General features: G+C 36.6%; 3 protein-coding genes across 7 annotated transcripts; 1 reads left to right on the top strand and 2 right to left on the bottom strand.

Annotated features, from left to right (window-relative positions):
• The first annotated feature begins 367 nt into the window (after positions 1 to 367).
• LOC106347107 lies at positions 368 to 4,604 on the top strand. Its single transcript, XM_022687473.2, has 2 exons — positions 368 to 3,169; positions 3,664 to 4,604. Exons 1-2 carry the CDS (start codon positions 1,998 to 2,000, stop codon positions 4,421 to 4,423), a joined length of 1,932 nt encoding a protein of 643 aa, XP_022543194.1. The 5' UTR covers positions 368 to 1,997; the 3' UTR covers positions 4,424 to 4,604.
• Positions 4,605 to 4,775: 171 nt separating this feature from the next.
• LOC125577230 lies at positions 4,776 to 7,649 on the bottom strand. Its single transcript, XM_048738417.1, has one exon. It carries the CDS (start codon positions 5,910 to 5,912, stop codon positions 5,688 to 5,690), a length of 225 nt encoding a protein of 74 aa, XP_048594374.1. The 5' UTR covers positions 5,913 to 7,649; the 3' UTR covers positions 4,776 to 5,687.
• Positions 7,650 to 7,862: 213 nt separating this feature from the next.
• On the bottom strand, positions 7,863 to 13,285 carry LOC106380014 (reticulon-like protein B9). 5 transcript variants are annotated; one of them, XM_048738405.1, is made up of 7 exons: positions 12,777 to 13,281; positions 12,640 to 12,702; positions 9,014 to 9,641; positions 8,634 to 8,814; positions 8,391 to 8,532; positions 8,241 to 8,310; positions 7,863 to 8,155 (listed from the first exon to the last, which is right to left on the bottom strand). In XM_048738405.1, the coding sequence occupies exons 3-7, from the start codon at positions 9,123 to 9,125 to the stop codon at positions 7,986 to 7,988; spliced, it is 675 nt and encodes a 224-aa protein (XP_048594362.1). In that variant the 5' UTR covers positions 9,126 to 9,641; positions 12,640 to 12,702; positions 12,777 to 13,281; the 3' UTR covers positions 7,863 to 7,985. The 5 variants fall into 5 exon arrangements, with proteins under 5 accessions (XP_048594362.1, XP_048594351.1, XP_048594345.1 ...); XM_048738394.1 differs by having other exon boundaries at positions 9,014 to 9,146; positions 9,379 to 13,285; XM_048738388.1 differs by having other exon boundaries at positions 9,014 to 11,438; positions 11,504 to 13,281.
• Positions 13,286 to 14,454: the final 1,169 nt, after the last annotated feature.

Genomic DNA, 14,454 nt, shown 5'->3' with positions numbered 1-14,454 from the left:
TTAACATTGGTTTAGTGGTTCCCTAATTTCTTATCTTGGGTTCAGATTTCAACACTGGATCCGTAATAATTAATCAAAGTGAATCTTCGTTCAATTTGTATATTATTTTATAGTACTAGTTTTTAAACCGATTGTCAGTGGTTTTCTAAAACCGGACTAAAAGCTGAACCGGATAATTTTTGGATCATAGTTCAATATGGTTCGACTGGATCAAACCTGATTCAATAGTTTGGTTTAATATATTTTAGTGTATAAATTTAAAAATAATGTTAGTAAATGTGATATGTAATTAAAATATAAATGAATTTAAACATAAACATTATAAATTAGTTTTATGTTTATATAGATAGTTTATAGATTTTTGATGGTTTTAATAGTTTTTATAAGTTTAATAACTTTGAGATTCCAATTTGGTTACGTGACCAGTTCATTCTCGAACCATTTATTAAACCTAACTCAGCTATGTAATCGGTTCATTGTCGAACGCAGCTCAACCATCGAGCCGGTCCGGTTTTAAAAATAATGCCGATTGTATGGGGTCAATCAGAGGTTATGTGTCCTTAGAATACGATTGGCCAATGAAAACAAAGTTGAAATACATTTCTATAAAATATTTGAAATGAACTAATTATGGAAAAGGCAAATAAACCTTACGAAGAGTCATAACGTTGTTCAATGTTCATGATGGTGGCAACTGGCAACTGAAACGTCCGGTTGAAGTAAACCGGACACAGTCACCGAAGGTTATCCACATGGGTTCGGTTTTTCATTTTTCCATTAGTGCAGATTCATCCACCTTCTTCGAGGTCTATTTCCTCTGAACATTTTTTCTCTTCATCTTTCTGTAACAATGAACAAATTTTAAATTCCATTTTTTTATAAATTAACAAGCATAAAATTAAGATATGGATCGTTACAATTTATTTTTCAACGAATAGTTTGTAAATAGTCAAGAATTATTGACATGAATTTGTTATTCTTTTCACATCAACTTTCCGCAAACAAATTGCAGCCAACTGTAATGTTGGAACTTGTAGAGAATTTAACCATGTCAAAGGGTACAAATTAATCATTTTATATTAATCATTCTATACCAAATTAAATAGTACTACACAGCTTTCTAAAAAACACAAATATCGACACTACATTTTGATAATTAATGCCTATAAAGAAAAGTTTCATTATAAGTTTCTCTAACTTGTTACATTTTATTTATTTTGTGATAAATTTCATATAAAACATATAATATCCTAAAATATATACATTTTACTTCTTTTCCAGATGCAAGACGAATATAATTGAATTGTATATAAGACAAACTATAAATTATATATGTCGGTGCTGTAAGCAAATTGTATTCTCTTACTAGATCTTGAAAATCTTTTTTATTTACCAATTGCCGACAAAACTTAGAGATCTTCATATATTAAAACAGAGACTAATCTTAAAGTTTCAGAAAAACTTTAATTTAGATTCGAGCAACCAGCTTTGGAGGTACTTTTTGTTGCCATTACGTTAATAAAATATGACGCTGGTACCAAAGTTATACACATGGGCTGTGATCGATCTAATATAAAAAGATGGAGAAAGAGGCAGAGAGATTGAAGAAGGTTGAGAGAAGCGTGAAAGAAAGGGAATTATTTTCCACTACTCTTTTTTTTCAAGAGGGAGATAAATATTTTTCAAAAAAACTTAATTTTTCTTTATATAATTACATTATTTTATTTTCTAAAATCCTACATATCTGATTTTGTCTTTGTCAACCTGGCTTATATTTGTTTCTTATTATTTGCATCTAGGATTAAATCTTAAATCTTCTATTCTACCTTTTTAGATTATACATATTTGGTTTTGTTTTCATCAATCTGTATATTTGGTTATTATATTATTTACATGTATAGTTAAACGTTTGCTTACTAAAATGAACTATTAATTCGAATTTGAATAGATTTATCAATATATAAAGGGATCCGTTTTAACTAACCTATCCGTTGAAAATGGAGACGCCACTCCCACCTATGTCGCATCTAGCTTCAAATCTTACGTCAACCACAGTTGTCTCAACTACCATCGATGGATCCCCACGCGCCGTTGCCATTGATACCGGAGGAAACATGGAGCCCCTGGCGGCCGTTCCCGACGCAAAGCTACGCCTCATGTGCAGCTTCGGTGGCCACATCATGCCTCGTCCCCATGACAAGGCCCTAACGTACTCTAGTGGCGAGACGCGTCTTGTGGTTATTGATCGACGCGCTTCACTGGCCTCGCTAAGATCTCGTCTCTCTAGTATGCTCCTCAACGGCCGGTCTTTCACGCTCAAGTACCAGCTCCCTAGCGAAGATCTTGACTCACTCGTCACCATCACTACCGATGAAGATCTTGAGAACATGATTGAGGAGTATGATCGTGCGACGTCGTCAGCTACGGCGGCTGCCACGCAACGGATCAGGCTGTTTCTTTTCGCGAACAAGCTTGAGACGGCTGCTACCATGGGGTCTCTTCTTGATAGTGCGAAGTCGGAGACATGGTTTGTTAATGCTTTGAACCAATCCGGTTTGCTTCCTCGTGGCTTGTCGGACTCAGCCGCGGTGAACAACAACTTGGTGAATCTTGACGAGGTAGGTGAAGGTGAAGCTGAAGTTCAAAAAATAGGAGCGGATGAGGGTTGCGTGAACAACAAGCAAGGAGGTTATGTGACAAACGGTGTGATCTCTCATCAGGAGATGCATATGAGTTCGATGCCTGACTCGCCTATGATGGAACCTGCCGGTGGTTCTTCGATAGGATCGTCCTCTTCCTCTCCTTCCACAGCCAACTTGCCACCGATCCGCGTTAGAGTCAGTGAAGACCAGAGGATGGAACAACAGTTTGCTCAAATGAGCTTCACAAACGTGGACGGTCAGAGGAATATGGAAGATGGCGCTGGCTTGGTGGCAAATAGGCCAATGATGACCGATTCTGCGATGGTGCATAACAACAACACACCTATTGATGGTGCTACTGTTGCTGCTGCCGCTATGAGCAATGGCCAGGTTTCACCACATGACGATCGATCCGATCCAGGTATGATGGCTGGATATAGGAAGCCACCTTTGCCGATGCAGCCAGTGGCGATCCCACAGCGAGGTGCGGGTGGGTATGGCTTGACATCTCCTGATTCTGTTGCAAGGTACTTTCATCTTCTACTGCCATTCTTCATTTACTCAAATATATTTTTCATTGTGATGTCCTGTTTTACTGATTGAAAAATGTTTTATGAAATGAGCTTATCTTGTTGTATTAAATAGATAAATGATCTAGGTTTTTCAGATATGGAGTAAAGATGAGTCTCTATTTTTTTATCTTTACATGTGGACATTAGGCTTAGTAGCTAAAGAGATAGATCAGTGTTTTTGAAACTATGCTTATATCAAACGATTATTGAGAATTTCTTTTTGGTTGTTAAATGCATAAGAATCTCATTTTATCTTTATCTAGATGTGTTCTATTTGTACCATACATTAGATTTTTTTTTAACAGATTAGTACAGTTGTTATTGAGTTTGCTTATGTAAAAGTTAGAGCAAACTTGTCATATTGAAGGAACCCTATTGCATTATCAGAGATTTTTTAGATTTGTTCTTTCAGTCAGATGCGGATTATATGTGTTTTTTCGTGGATACAGTGATACTAGCATATCTTCTGCTACTTCATTTTCGAAGCCGGTGTACTACCAAGACCAAGCTCCAACTATGCTAAGAGCCCCGGTAACACAGCCTGAAATTACTCCGGTCCAAACTAGCCACGGCATACCTCAGCATGAACCCACTTCAGCCCAAACCACATCGCACGTCCTATCTCAGCCAAGTACATACACAACTTTGGACCAACAACACCAACCTCCGGTTCAACAACCTTTCTTACACCAAGGTGTTCAATACATTCCTCATCCATCACAATACATCCCGGTTTACCCTCATCAGCAGCAAAACTACCCAGTTTACGTGATGTCTGTCCCGCAATCTCAGCAATATGTTCCAGCTGGAACTCCTCCGCTCTATCCAAACTCAGCACCTGCCACAAACCCAAGACCTGAAGTAGCTCAAAACGTTTACCGGTCCCCTATATCACAGAATCCTCAGGTTCAGCAGCAACAACAACAGACTCAACATCATTACATGGGTTACGCAGGAGGTTCTCAACACAACACAAACGCAAATCCTAACTACAGTACTGGAGCGTACGAGTACACACATCCGCCAAACGAGACAATGTATTACCATGCACAACGTCTCCCCACCAACAATGCTATTCCGTTAGCTTCTCCGTATCAAAGCATGACACCAGCCGCAGCCGCAGCTGCTTTAGCTGATATGTCTAAGCAGATGAGTCTTGCTAGTGACAAAGAGCAACAACAACATATGGCTTCGTCTCAACCGCTCTAAGCATTGACCAGTTAGACAATGGATTATGTTTTTTTTTCTTTACTTAATACGTATAACGTCGAGTTCCTTCTCATGAGATATAAATATAGACTTTTTATTATATCGTTTTGTAAAGTATTTTAGTTATTGTTATAATTAATGTCTATTTCTGTTTTTTTTTTAAATAAAATTTGTTGGATGATTTCTCTAAGTATTGGTATATGAAAGATTGTTAGTTTAGATTAAATATTAGTTTCAAATTGTCTAGATACGAATCTCTTAACTAAAATCAAGGAATGCAATACCAACCAGTTTATTAATGCATATACACACTATCTAGATCAAGAACCAATATAATTGTTCGTCAATCTAATGCTACTCAAACACGAGTTCCACATAACTTCATACCTTCACATAAACCTTTTTTAATCTACAAAACATATTTACTTACAACATAGATAGATGTAAAGTACTGTTTTTTATTATTATCCACCGATTCAAGATTTGGAATTTCAGTTAATTATTTGATGAAATGAGTCAAGATATTGGTGGTTTCAGAGCTTAAAGTACGTATAGAGAAGTACTTCAACGAAGGAAATGAAGACACTTTGCACGGAGTTGTTGAGGCACTTCTACAGAGAAGACTTGTTGACAAACACGGTGATACAGATGATAAAGTGATGGATTCACTCCAAAGCAACCTTTCAAAGAGTGAAAGATGAAGACTTTGAATCTGATTTCGAGGAAGCACACTCTACAAAGACTTTGAATGTGAAACAAAGACTCCAAGCCAATCCAGATTTTATGCAGAAACTACAAGCCAAGATCATTAGGTCTAAAGAATCTAATCACATCAACGCATGAAGAAACTTTTCTGGATGAGGGATCCTAAGATTTGATGGTAATTTCATATTTGTTTTGTTTTTTTGTGGATTATGAATCTCTTCTCCCCTGAAATTAAGGCTTCGAAATAGGATTTGGATCTGGCTTAGAAATAAAGCAACTCATGAAAAAAACAAAGATAGTACCAGTTTTGTTTGTGTTCTTAATTAGATGCAATGTTTAGCAACAAATTAATATCATTATGTATTTTAACTTCAAATCGAAATTCAAGAAATAGTATTTTATGCTTTAATAATACGATTTATTTATACGGTCTATTCTTATATTATGAGAAAAGCAACGAAAGAGCTGTATAACAATAAAACGTAAGCTGACTACACAAACCATAATATGAAAAATAATCGATTATTATTCTGTTTCCACGATGAAGATGAAGGAACTCTTAACCTCCACAACCACCGCCGCAACCGGCTCCGCCACAACCTCCGGCAGCGGGTGTGTTACCAGAAGTGGCTCTGTCGTCGGAAGCTCCATCGGCGCAAGAGAGTAATACGGCCGAGAGGACACAGCAGCCTAATAGAGCCAAGAACACAACATGAACAAGGTAACTAACATGGAACTGTGTTGTTGTCGCCATGCTCATTACATCTTCTAAGTGTCTAGCCATCTCTCTCTAGCTAAGATATGTTTTAAGTGTGGATGAGATTGAGTTGTTTAACGTGAATAGGTTTCCTACTTATAGTTGATAAATTCGTACGTAAGACCATTGACTTTTTCATAAGTAATTCGGTTTGACTATAAGGTTCTATGAAGAATATGTGTTCTTTATGAAAATTAAAAGAGAAGACTTCTACAAAGTCATGCATGGTCAAACACGATTAACTGTGGAATTTTGATGTGATTCGGTGTTTAAGTGTTGGCATAATCAGACGGACTTTGTTATAATTTATGATAACAAATTTTATATTCTTTGGAATAATTTAAAACTTAAAGTTCAAGGTTAGCCAGGGGTTTATTAAAATTTTATAGGTCAAGAAAGAATACTGTCTTTAAGAAATTTCTGGCTATCCCTTTAAGAAATACTGTCTTTAAGAAATTTAAATAACTTGCATACATACTTCAACTTTAGATTTTTCGAGGAAATTTACCTGTTTTATGTTGACCATACTAAATTCTGATTAGAATAGTCAAACCCCTAATATTACTAAAATGAACAGCTTGATTTGCTTTGTAGGTTCTTAAAAAGTTTTTTTATAGCTTAAGATTTTACTGGTCGTTCAATTAAACTTGTTAAATCCAAAATTATGTTAAAATAATCTGCAGTGTTTAATTCTCATTTATCATTGTTCATGTAGGTGGGCTGGGCAAAATATCCGTAAATTTTATTTGATTCGTCATCCGTTTTGATTCGAACCAAAATATCTAGACATCCGTAACTTTTCAAACCAAAGTAAATATTAATATGCAATATCCGTAAAAAAACGAAGCAAATCACAAATACTAATACTTTTAGGAACATTTATCCGATTCGATCTGTTACATGCATATATATATATATATATTTAAAGATATATATATATGTAATTTTAATAACTTTTTATTATTGTAATAAAATATTAATATTTTATTTTTTAGATTATTTATTTAGATTTGATATTTTATTTATTTTACGGATCGAATCAAAAAATTTTTGGATATATGGAACACCTAATATCTGGGTGGCTACGGATTAAATCAGATCGGATGCCCATCCATGTAGGGAGTTTATTTAAACAATATACAAAAGAAAAAAAAACGAACAAATGACGGGTTAGGCATGAAAAGCTATAACTCTTCGCTTTTCTATTTCACGTGGACTAAGTGTGTTCCTTGTTTGTAAAAATTTGGCTATATATACAAATTAAAAATCAAATCAAATGTTCTTTGACGAAAGCCTAATGTTTGTTCTTCTCCTTTTTCATTTGGAATCTTCTTCTTCTATCATTAAACATATTTATATATAAACGTTTATATATATATATACTGATCTAAATTTCAAAAGGTTTCTTTCATTTTTCTTCGGATCACACGCACTAGTAGGTTCCAAAGTTAGATGCATTACCTTAACACAATCACAATGCTTAGCGCATACACATCTAATACATCACATTATTAGAGGTTAAGACCACGACAGATATCTAACAATAACAAAATGTATGGTTTGATTTAAGCATGGTTTATGCCACTTTCTCTAGCAAAAAAATGAAGAGAAGAAGTTAAATGTGTGCTAATGGCAAAGGTTTAACGAAATGTTACTACATTTCTTCAAAGCTGGAGAAGCTTCCAACTTTGAGAAATCCATTTTCACCAAGGATTGTTCATTGCTGTTTTCAAGGGAGAAGTTTTGATCCGTCGTTCACGGTTTAACATTAGATATGACTACTGGACTCGAGGAATTTTAACTTGTGGGAGGTTGAAACATGCAAGACCATAAATTATAATAACTCAATTATTGGACCAAAACTAATTAGAATTCATACATCATAGATAAACTATTAATCAAGTGGGTATCCTAATTTCCTCCCCAAGGGTTATTGATTCACGTCATTTGATTTCATTTTGTAAGAAAACACACACAGAAACCAAAATAATTCTATTTATTTGAACTACGAATTAAAACTTGTTTTACGGTAACTATATAAAGAATTGTCTCTCTATGCATATAAATTATATTTTACATCAGTGAGTAACCAATGAAAAATTAAGCATGTTTCTTGCTTTTGACAGTTCCTCTTGGGATCTTGCTGAGAACATTTGAGTCCACTTTCCTGTACAACTTTCTCATCTTTCTCATTAACATACTCGCCACTCTATCCACGTCATCCTCGTACATCTCGTACATAATCGGCAATGTTTGCATGCTTACAAACCCTGAACGGCATGACGTCCATCAATTAATCCACTGTTAATTCATCAATAGTTAAAGTTACATAGTCTAATAAAATATACTTCTTACCTATGAACAGAAGATTCATAAAGTTGATACATGTCCCGATGACGGATAGGATGTAAAGTGAGATTGTTGTCTGACAAAAAAATGGAAAATAATAGTAACTAAAGTTGACATATAACCGAAAGTATAATGAAATGACTATCAATATCTTACGAGGAAAAAGAGTGGAGGATCTCTTCCACAAGCAAGGTCAAGAAGCTTGGAGAGGATTTGGTTGAATCTATCATGAAAGCTTGTTGCTAATTCCTTGAAAGACGATTCGTCGAGCACCACTACTGGTATGATTGGCCTTTCCCTGCATGTATTATTGATTAGTTAAAAAATAAACTCCGAAACTATATATTTCTGTGACTGAAACAAGAAATAGAAAATATTAATCAAAGATTTATACATTACCAATTGAGAAAATCGGAAGCAGTGGACCAAATGAAGAAAAGAAGCATAGAGGTCATGGAAGCATGACAAACTAGGGTTATGAAATTGTATTCCACTACTTCCAGTAAGAACCATAAGAGACTAACTCCTATCACCAATGTTGCAGCTATTTTCGGCTCTCTCCATAACAAAATATCCGCAACTGTAAATCAAAAATATCAAATATCAAATTTCGTGTTTGACTACAATATCACTTGTAGAAAACCATGAAGACATATTCTTCTGATATATATATATTGATAATTGATATAGATATAAAACATGTATTTATTTTCACGTATACATAAATACTCATAACGATTTGGCCGATATAAAGTCAAGGAAATGAGAGACATATATACCTTTGCCTCCTCCGAATATTGAGTGAATTGATCGTTGGCGATTGAAGAGCTTAGTTTGTTGATGCATCGTTCTTTCTTCTTCAGAATCAGAAGATCCCCCAAAGATCGGCATGATGTTGGATTATGATGAATTCTTACGAATTAATGGAAAGAGTAGTTAACTTTAACGTGATGGTTATGTAAATTTGTTGGAAATATAAGAAGAGGTGGACAGACTAGAGAGGTTCTAGGCTTGGGAACAAAGTTAACACATTTTTATGAAGCAAGGAATAAGTAATGGTTTTGTCCTTAATCCTTCTCCTATTTTTTTTCTTCATATACACGTTTGCATAAACAATTCAAACTCCTAAATAAGAATTACGTACAAGTGATAATTTCAATGGCAAAGAGTATAAGGTAAGATGTTTTGGATGGTATATTTTCTCCTTCCGCCTCAAGCTAATTCAGCTTCCACAACTGCCTGTGAATATAAAGATTCATGAACTTTGGTCACTCCACTTCTTATGGCTGGTGATCCCGTTGAAGGTGGCTACAAATGTACTACTCTCTGTTTTCTTCGTCTTGCATGATCTTGTCCTGACTTATGGTAGGTGTGGTGAGGCGTGAAAATCTCAATATTTGTATATTTCTGGTAAAAGTACAATTATAAACTTAGATGCTTTTTTTTATCTGAGAAACTGTTAGCAATCGATCTTTAATCTTGTATTGGTAAAATCTAATTTTGTATTTTCTAAAAACTAACCAAGATAACCTAAAATAAAAATAAACTATTCTTCGAAAAACAAATAATTCTTCTAGGATAATTGGATTTTACAAGTTATTTTTACTTGTAGGAGGCAGGCCGTCTCAGTTGTAGGTGAGGCCTTGTGCTGAAAAAAAAAATTTAAGGCCTTTTTAAGAAGAAGAAAAAAAATCTGGGGCCCTTTTTTTTAAGAAAAAAAATAATTTAAAACATTTTCGGGCCTTGTTCTGGGCTAAAAATTTTCAAAATTGTAATGGGCCCTGCGCAAATGTGCTCCCAGCACATGCACAGGGCCGGGCCTAGGAGGAGCAATAATAACAACTCAAATTGTTACACTACTCACTAGGCGTGAGAATCATAAAGTTCATATCACGATTGATGCTTTGTACCCACTTTCAATTAATTCATTCTCTCTTTTTAATACCACTGTTTTATCCTTGTTTGCTCTATCATAAAAAAATTGATAGACATAAACTCCATCTCCATTTTAAAGGGTTTGAATGAATAAGCATAAATATATGGTCCGGGTTGGCTGGAGCCTGGAACAGATGACAATCTCGGAAGTTGTCTACGGACGCGATGGTTAACGTATTTATTGAACAAGAACCAATGTATTCATCAACATCTGGTGCCAGTGTATCGTTTCAACTCTCTTGCATAATCTATGAAGCTTCTTCGATTTCGTTTTAGCAGCTATTGTGGTATTCTTTTGTTTACAAGTTTTCTAATCCTAAACTTTTTGCCTATCAAGGCTCAATGAATTTTTTCAGCATTAAAAGAAATATATATATATATATATATATATATATATATATATATATGCAGACAAAGCATCCGGGCCGGACGGTTTTTCGGCCGGGTTCTACCATGCTAATTGGGACACGATTGGACCAGACATCACCAGTGAAGTCCAGAGTTTCTTTGTCTCCAGCACTTTGCCGCCAAGGATAAATGAAACAAACGTGAGACTCATCCCAAAGATAAAGAATCCTCAAGCTGTTGCAGATTACCGGCCCATCGCGTTATGCAACGTGTACTATAAGATCATCTCCAAGATTCTAACCAAAAGACTGCAGCCGCTCCTCTCCTCTATCATCTCGGAGAACCAATCCGCCTTTGTCCCCGGGCGAGCAATCTCAGATAACGTACTGATAACACACGAGGTTCTCCACTTCTTAAAAAATTCAGATGCTGAGAAGAGATGTTCTATGGCAGTCAAGACGGACATGAGCAAAGCGTACGATAGGCTCGAATGAAAATTTATCGAGCTGGTACTGAAGCGGCTAGGATTCCATGACACATGGACCAACTGGATATTGGAATGTGTATCCACTGTTACATACTCCTTCCTCATCAACGGCTCGCCTAGGGGAAGGGTACAACCGAGCAGAGGAATCCGCCAAGGAGACCCTCTCTCACCATACATCTTTATCTTGTGTGGTGAAGTCCTCTCGGGACTATGTAACAGGGCAAGCGAAGAGGGTTCTTTAAAAGGAATCAGTGTAACAAGGGCAAGCCCCCAAGTCAACCACTTACTCTTCGCCGATGACACTATGTTTTTCACTCGTGCAAACAAGAAAAGCAGCCAATGTCTGAACTCCATCCTCCAGCGCTATAGAGAAGCTTCTGGACAGACAATTAACAGCGAAAAATCGTCCATCTCCTTCTCGAGACGAACTCCGACTGCATTAAGAAACATTGTCAAAGAAGAGTTAGGCATCCAAAAAGAAGGTGGAGTAGGCAAGTACCTCGGCCTGCCATAACACTTCGGAAGAAAAAAGAGGGATCTCTTTACTTCCATTATGGAAAGAATTAAACAGAAAGGGAGCAGCTGGACAAATCGATTCCTATCGAAAGCTGGAAAACTGACCATGATCAAGAGTGTCCTATCCCCGATCCCATCATACTCGATGACGTGCTTTAAACTTCCCGTCTCCCTATGCAAAAGAATCCAAGCGGCTGTCACAAGATTCTGGTGGGACGATATAGTGTGGGCCAACAGAAGATGGCATGGACTTCTTGGGAGAAAATGACAAAACCTAAAGCCATTGGAGGGCTAGGATTCAGAGATTTCCAAGCATGGAATGATGCCTTCTTGGGCAAATTAGCGTGGAGACTGCACAACAATCCAGACCTACTGCTATCCAAAGTATTATTTGGGAAATATTGCCACTCGGAAAGCTTTATGGAGGTCACGCAGAAGTCAGCCAGTTCCCATGGTTGGCGCGGAGTACTTATAGGCAGGGATCTTCTGAAAGAGAACATGGGATGGGTGGTTGGAAACGGCTCCTCCATTCGAATTTGGGATGATGCTTGGCTCAGCCTCACGTCCAAGTTAAGACCAACAGGACCATCAACTGAGGCGTCCATAAATATCACAGTGGCAGACCTGTTCCAAGACAACTCTAGAGACTGGGACGATGGCAAAATTAGAAGCTTGCTACCGCAATGGGAGGTTGTCATCAAGAGTATCAAACCGAGCCGGTCGGGCGCTGCGGATAAACAGATATGGCTGAGCACACCAAATGGTGAGTACACGACCAAGTCAGGCTACCATACTGCAATTAACATGAGAACAGAGGACCTTGAAGTAAATGAAGAAGAACCAGCCCTGAACTGGTTCAAGGGTGTTTGGAATTTACACATCTCACCGAAAATCAAAATGTTTCTGTGGAAGCTTTTCCAAAAAGCGATACCGGTGGGAGAGATACTGGTTGAAAGGCATATTACCACTGATGGTAGATGCAAGAGGTGTGGCACACTGGAATCTATAGATCATCTTTTCTTGCAATGTCCATTTGCAAGGAAAATCTGGAGAGCAGCTCCATTTGTTTCGACATTTGAGAATAGCGGATTGATAGATTTAAAGAGTGTGTGGTCAAACCTCTGCGAAAAGAACTGTGTCCCCCCTACAGGACTTGTCTCCGGCCAGTTAGCTCCTTGGATCCTGTGGCATATCTGGTGCGCTAGAAACCAACTGATCTTTGAAGGTAAAACGATTACTGAGGAAGAAGCTCTTACCAAAGCTATTACAGCGGCAAAAGAATGGACAAGCAACCAAGAGCAGAGACCCCCACCTCCACGTAAGATCCCGCCACGACCCCAAACAATGACGAACTGCGACGTCCTCAACTCTGATGCGGCGTGGAGAGCATCTAACCTCACGGCCGGACTCGGCTGGATGATTAAAACTCAGGAAGGATCTTCTGACTTCACTCTTCCAACTCCCTTAGTTGGCTCTGCCTTGATTGCAGAGGGTCTAGCGTTGAGAGAAGGAATGACAAGCTGCAGAGATATGAGACTCAGGAAGATGCGATGTGAATCAGACTCAGCCCAACTGATTAAGACGATCAACTCAGGAACGTTTCACCCGGAACTTTACGGAATTATTTCTGATATTTGTAACTTATCTTGTTTTTTTGATGAAATCTCTTTCTCTTGGATCTCAAGGGAAAAAAACAAAGCAGCTGATAAGCTTGCAAAACTCTGTCTGGTTGGGGAGGAGGCTTTTATGGCTGACACCTAACTTTTGATTTGCATTAATATAAGTATGTGTTTCAAAAAAAAAATATATATATATATATATATATGTGGGATTTTGACGTCAACAAATAATAAGCATAAATAATGAAAAATAACAACATCAAACTTCAAAGTAGAAGACACATGTTTGCATGAGCTACAACTTCAACAACCAGTGTGTGAACACATTTTACTGACCATCTACACACCAAACATTCCTTTTCCTTCCAGAAGTGTTTCTGGATTATGATATATGAGCTCTTTTTATCTATATTCTATTAAAAAAACTTAGTAACAGTACTAAGCAAACCGATCAACCGTTTGATAAACACATTCCAATCTTTGCTTCTTCTTTTTTTTTTTTCATGCTACATTAAAAAGAAGTTCCAACGAATGTTAAACTTTTAAGTCTACAAAATCTACTTACCAAAGAATATGAAACAACTAATTTTTCCATTTATAGTGCTACACTAAAAAGAACAGGGCATGTTCATTAATTTACTACACTTGCGCCAAAAGACGAATTGTTCAATGAGTGATTGTGGCAAAGATTATTCACACGTATCCCCAAACGCACGCTTCTTCTCAATTCATCATTTTCACATGGACAAATTAATTGATTGTTGTTGTTGTTAATATATTGAATTGGTTATATACATATACGAATGCATTTTTCCATCATATATTGTTACTATCACAGTGTACGTGAGATTAATAGAAGTAATAATGACGTTAAAGGAGACGACGTCAAATATTGGGACGACGAGTACTATCACCGAAATTCTTTTTCGCCTCCCGTCTTTCTTCACATTTCGATCCCACCTTTTTGTATTTACTATAAGTTTTGATTGTGAAAATACTGATATATTTAGTCTTATCAGTCACTTGTTCTTCCTTTGGTCGACAATCAATATATAGAGATAAAGTAAGAGATGTATAGTTCAAAATTTTATATGTGTTTGATTTTATGATTTATAAGTTTCTAAATGCATTTTCCCACTTTGTAGTGCTAGGTTTCCACTTTTTCTTTTGACATCAGTGCTACGTTTCCACTTATAAATGAAAAGAACGGATAGATAAGTCAGGCACTAATACAACGAATAAATGTCTAAAACACAGACAACAAAAAAGATCATAGTATCGCAATATTTGAATACGTTTCCCCATTTTTAGCCAT

Source organism: Brassica napus, chromosome A1 (assembly GCF_020379485.1).
Source record: "Brassica napus cultivar Da-Ae chromosome A1, Da-Ae, whole genome shotgun sequence".
NCBI lineage: Eukaryota > Viridiplantae > Streptophyta > Magnoliopsida > Brassicales > Brassicaceae > Brassica > Brassica napus.
This window is presented reverse-complemented; position numbering and strand designations above follow the sequence as displayed.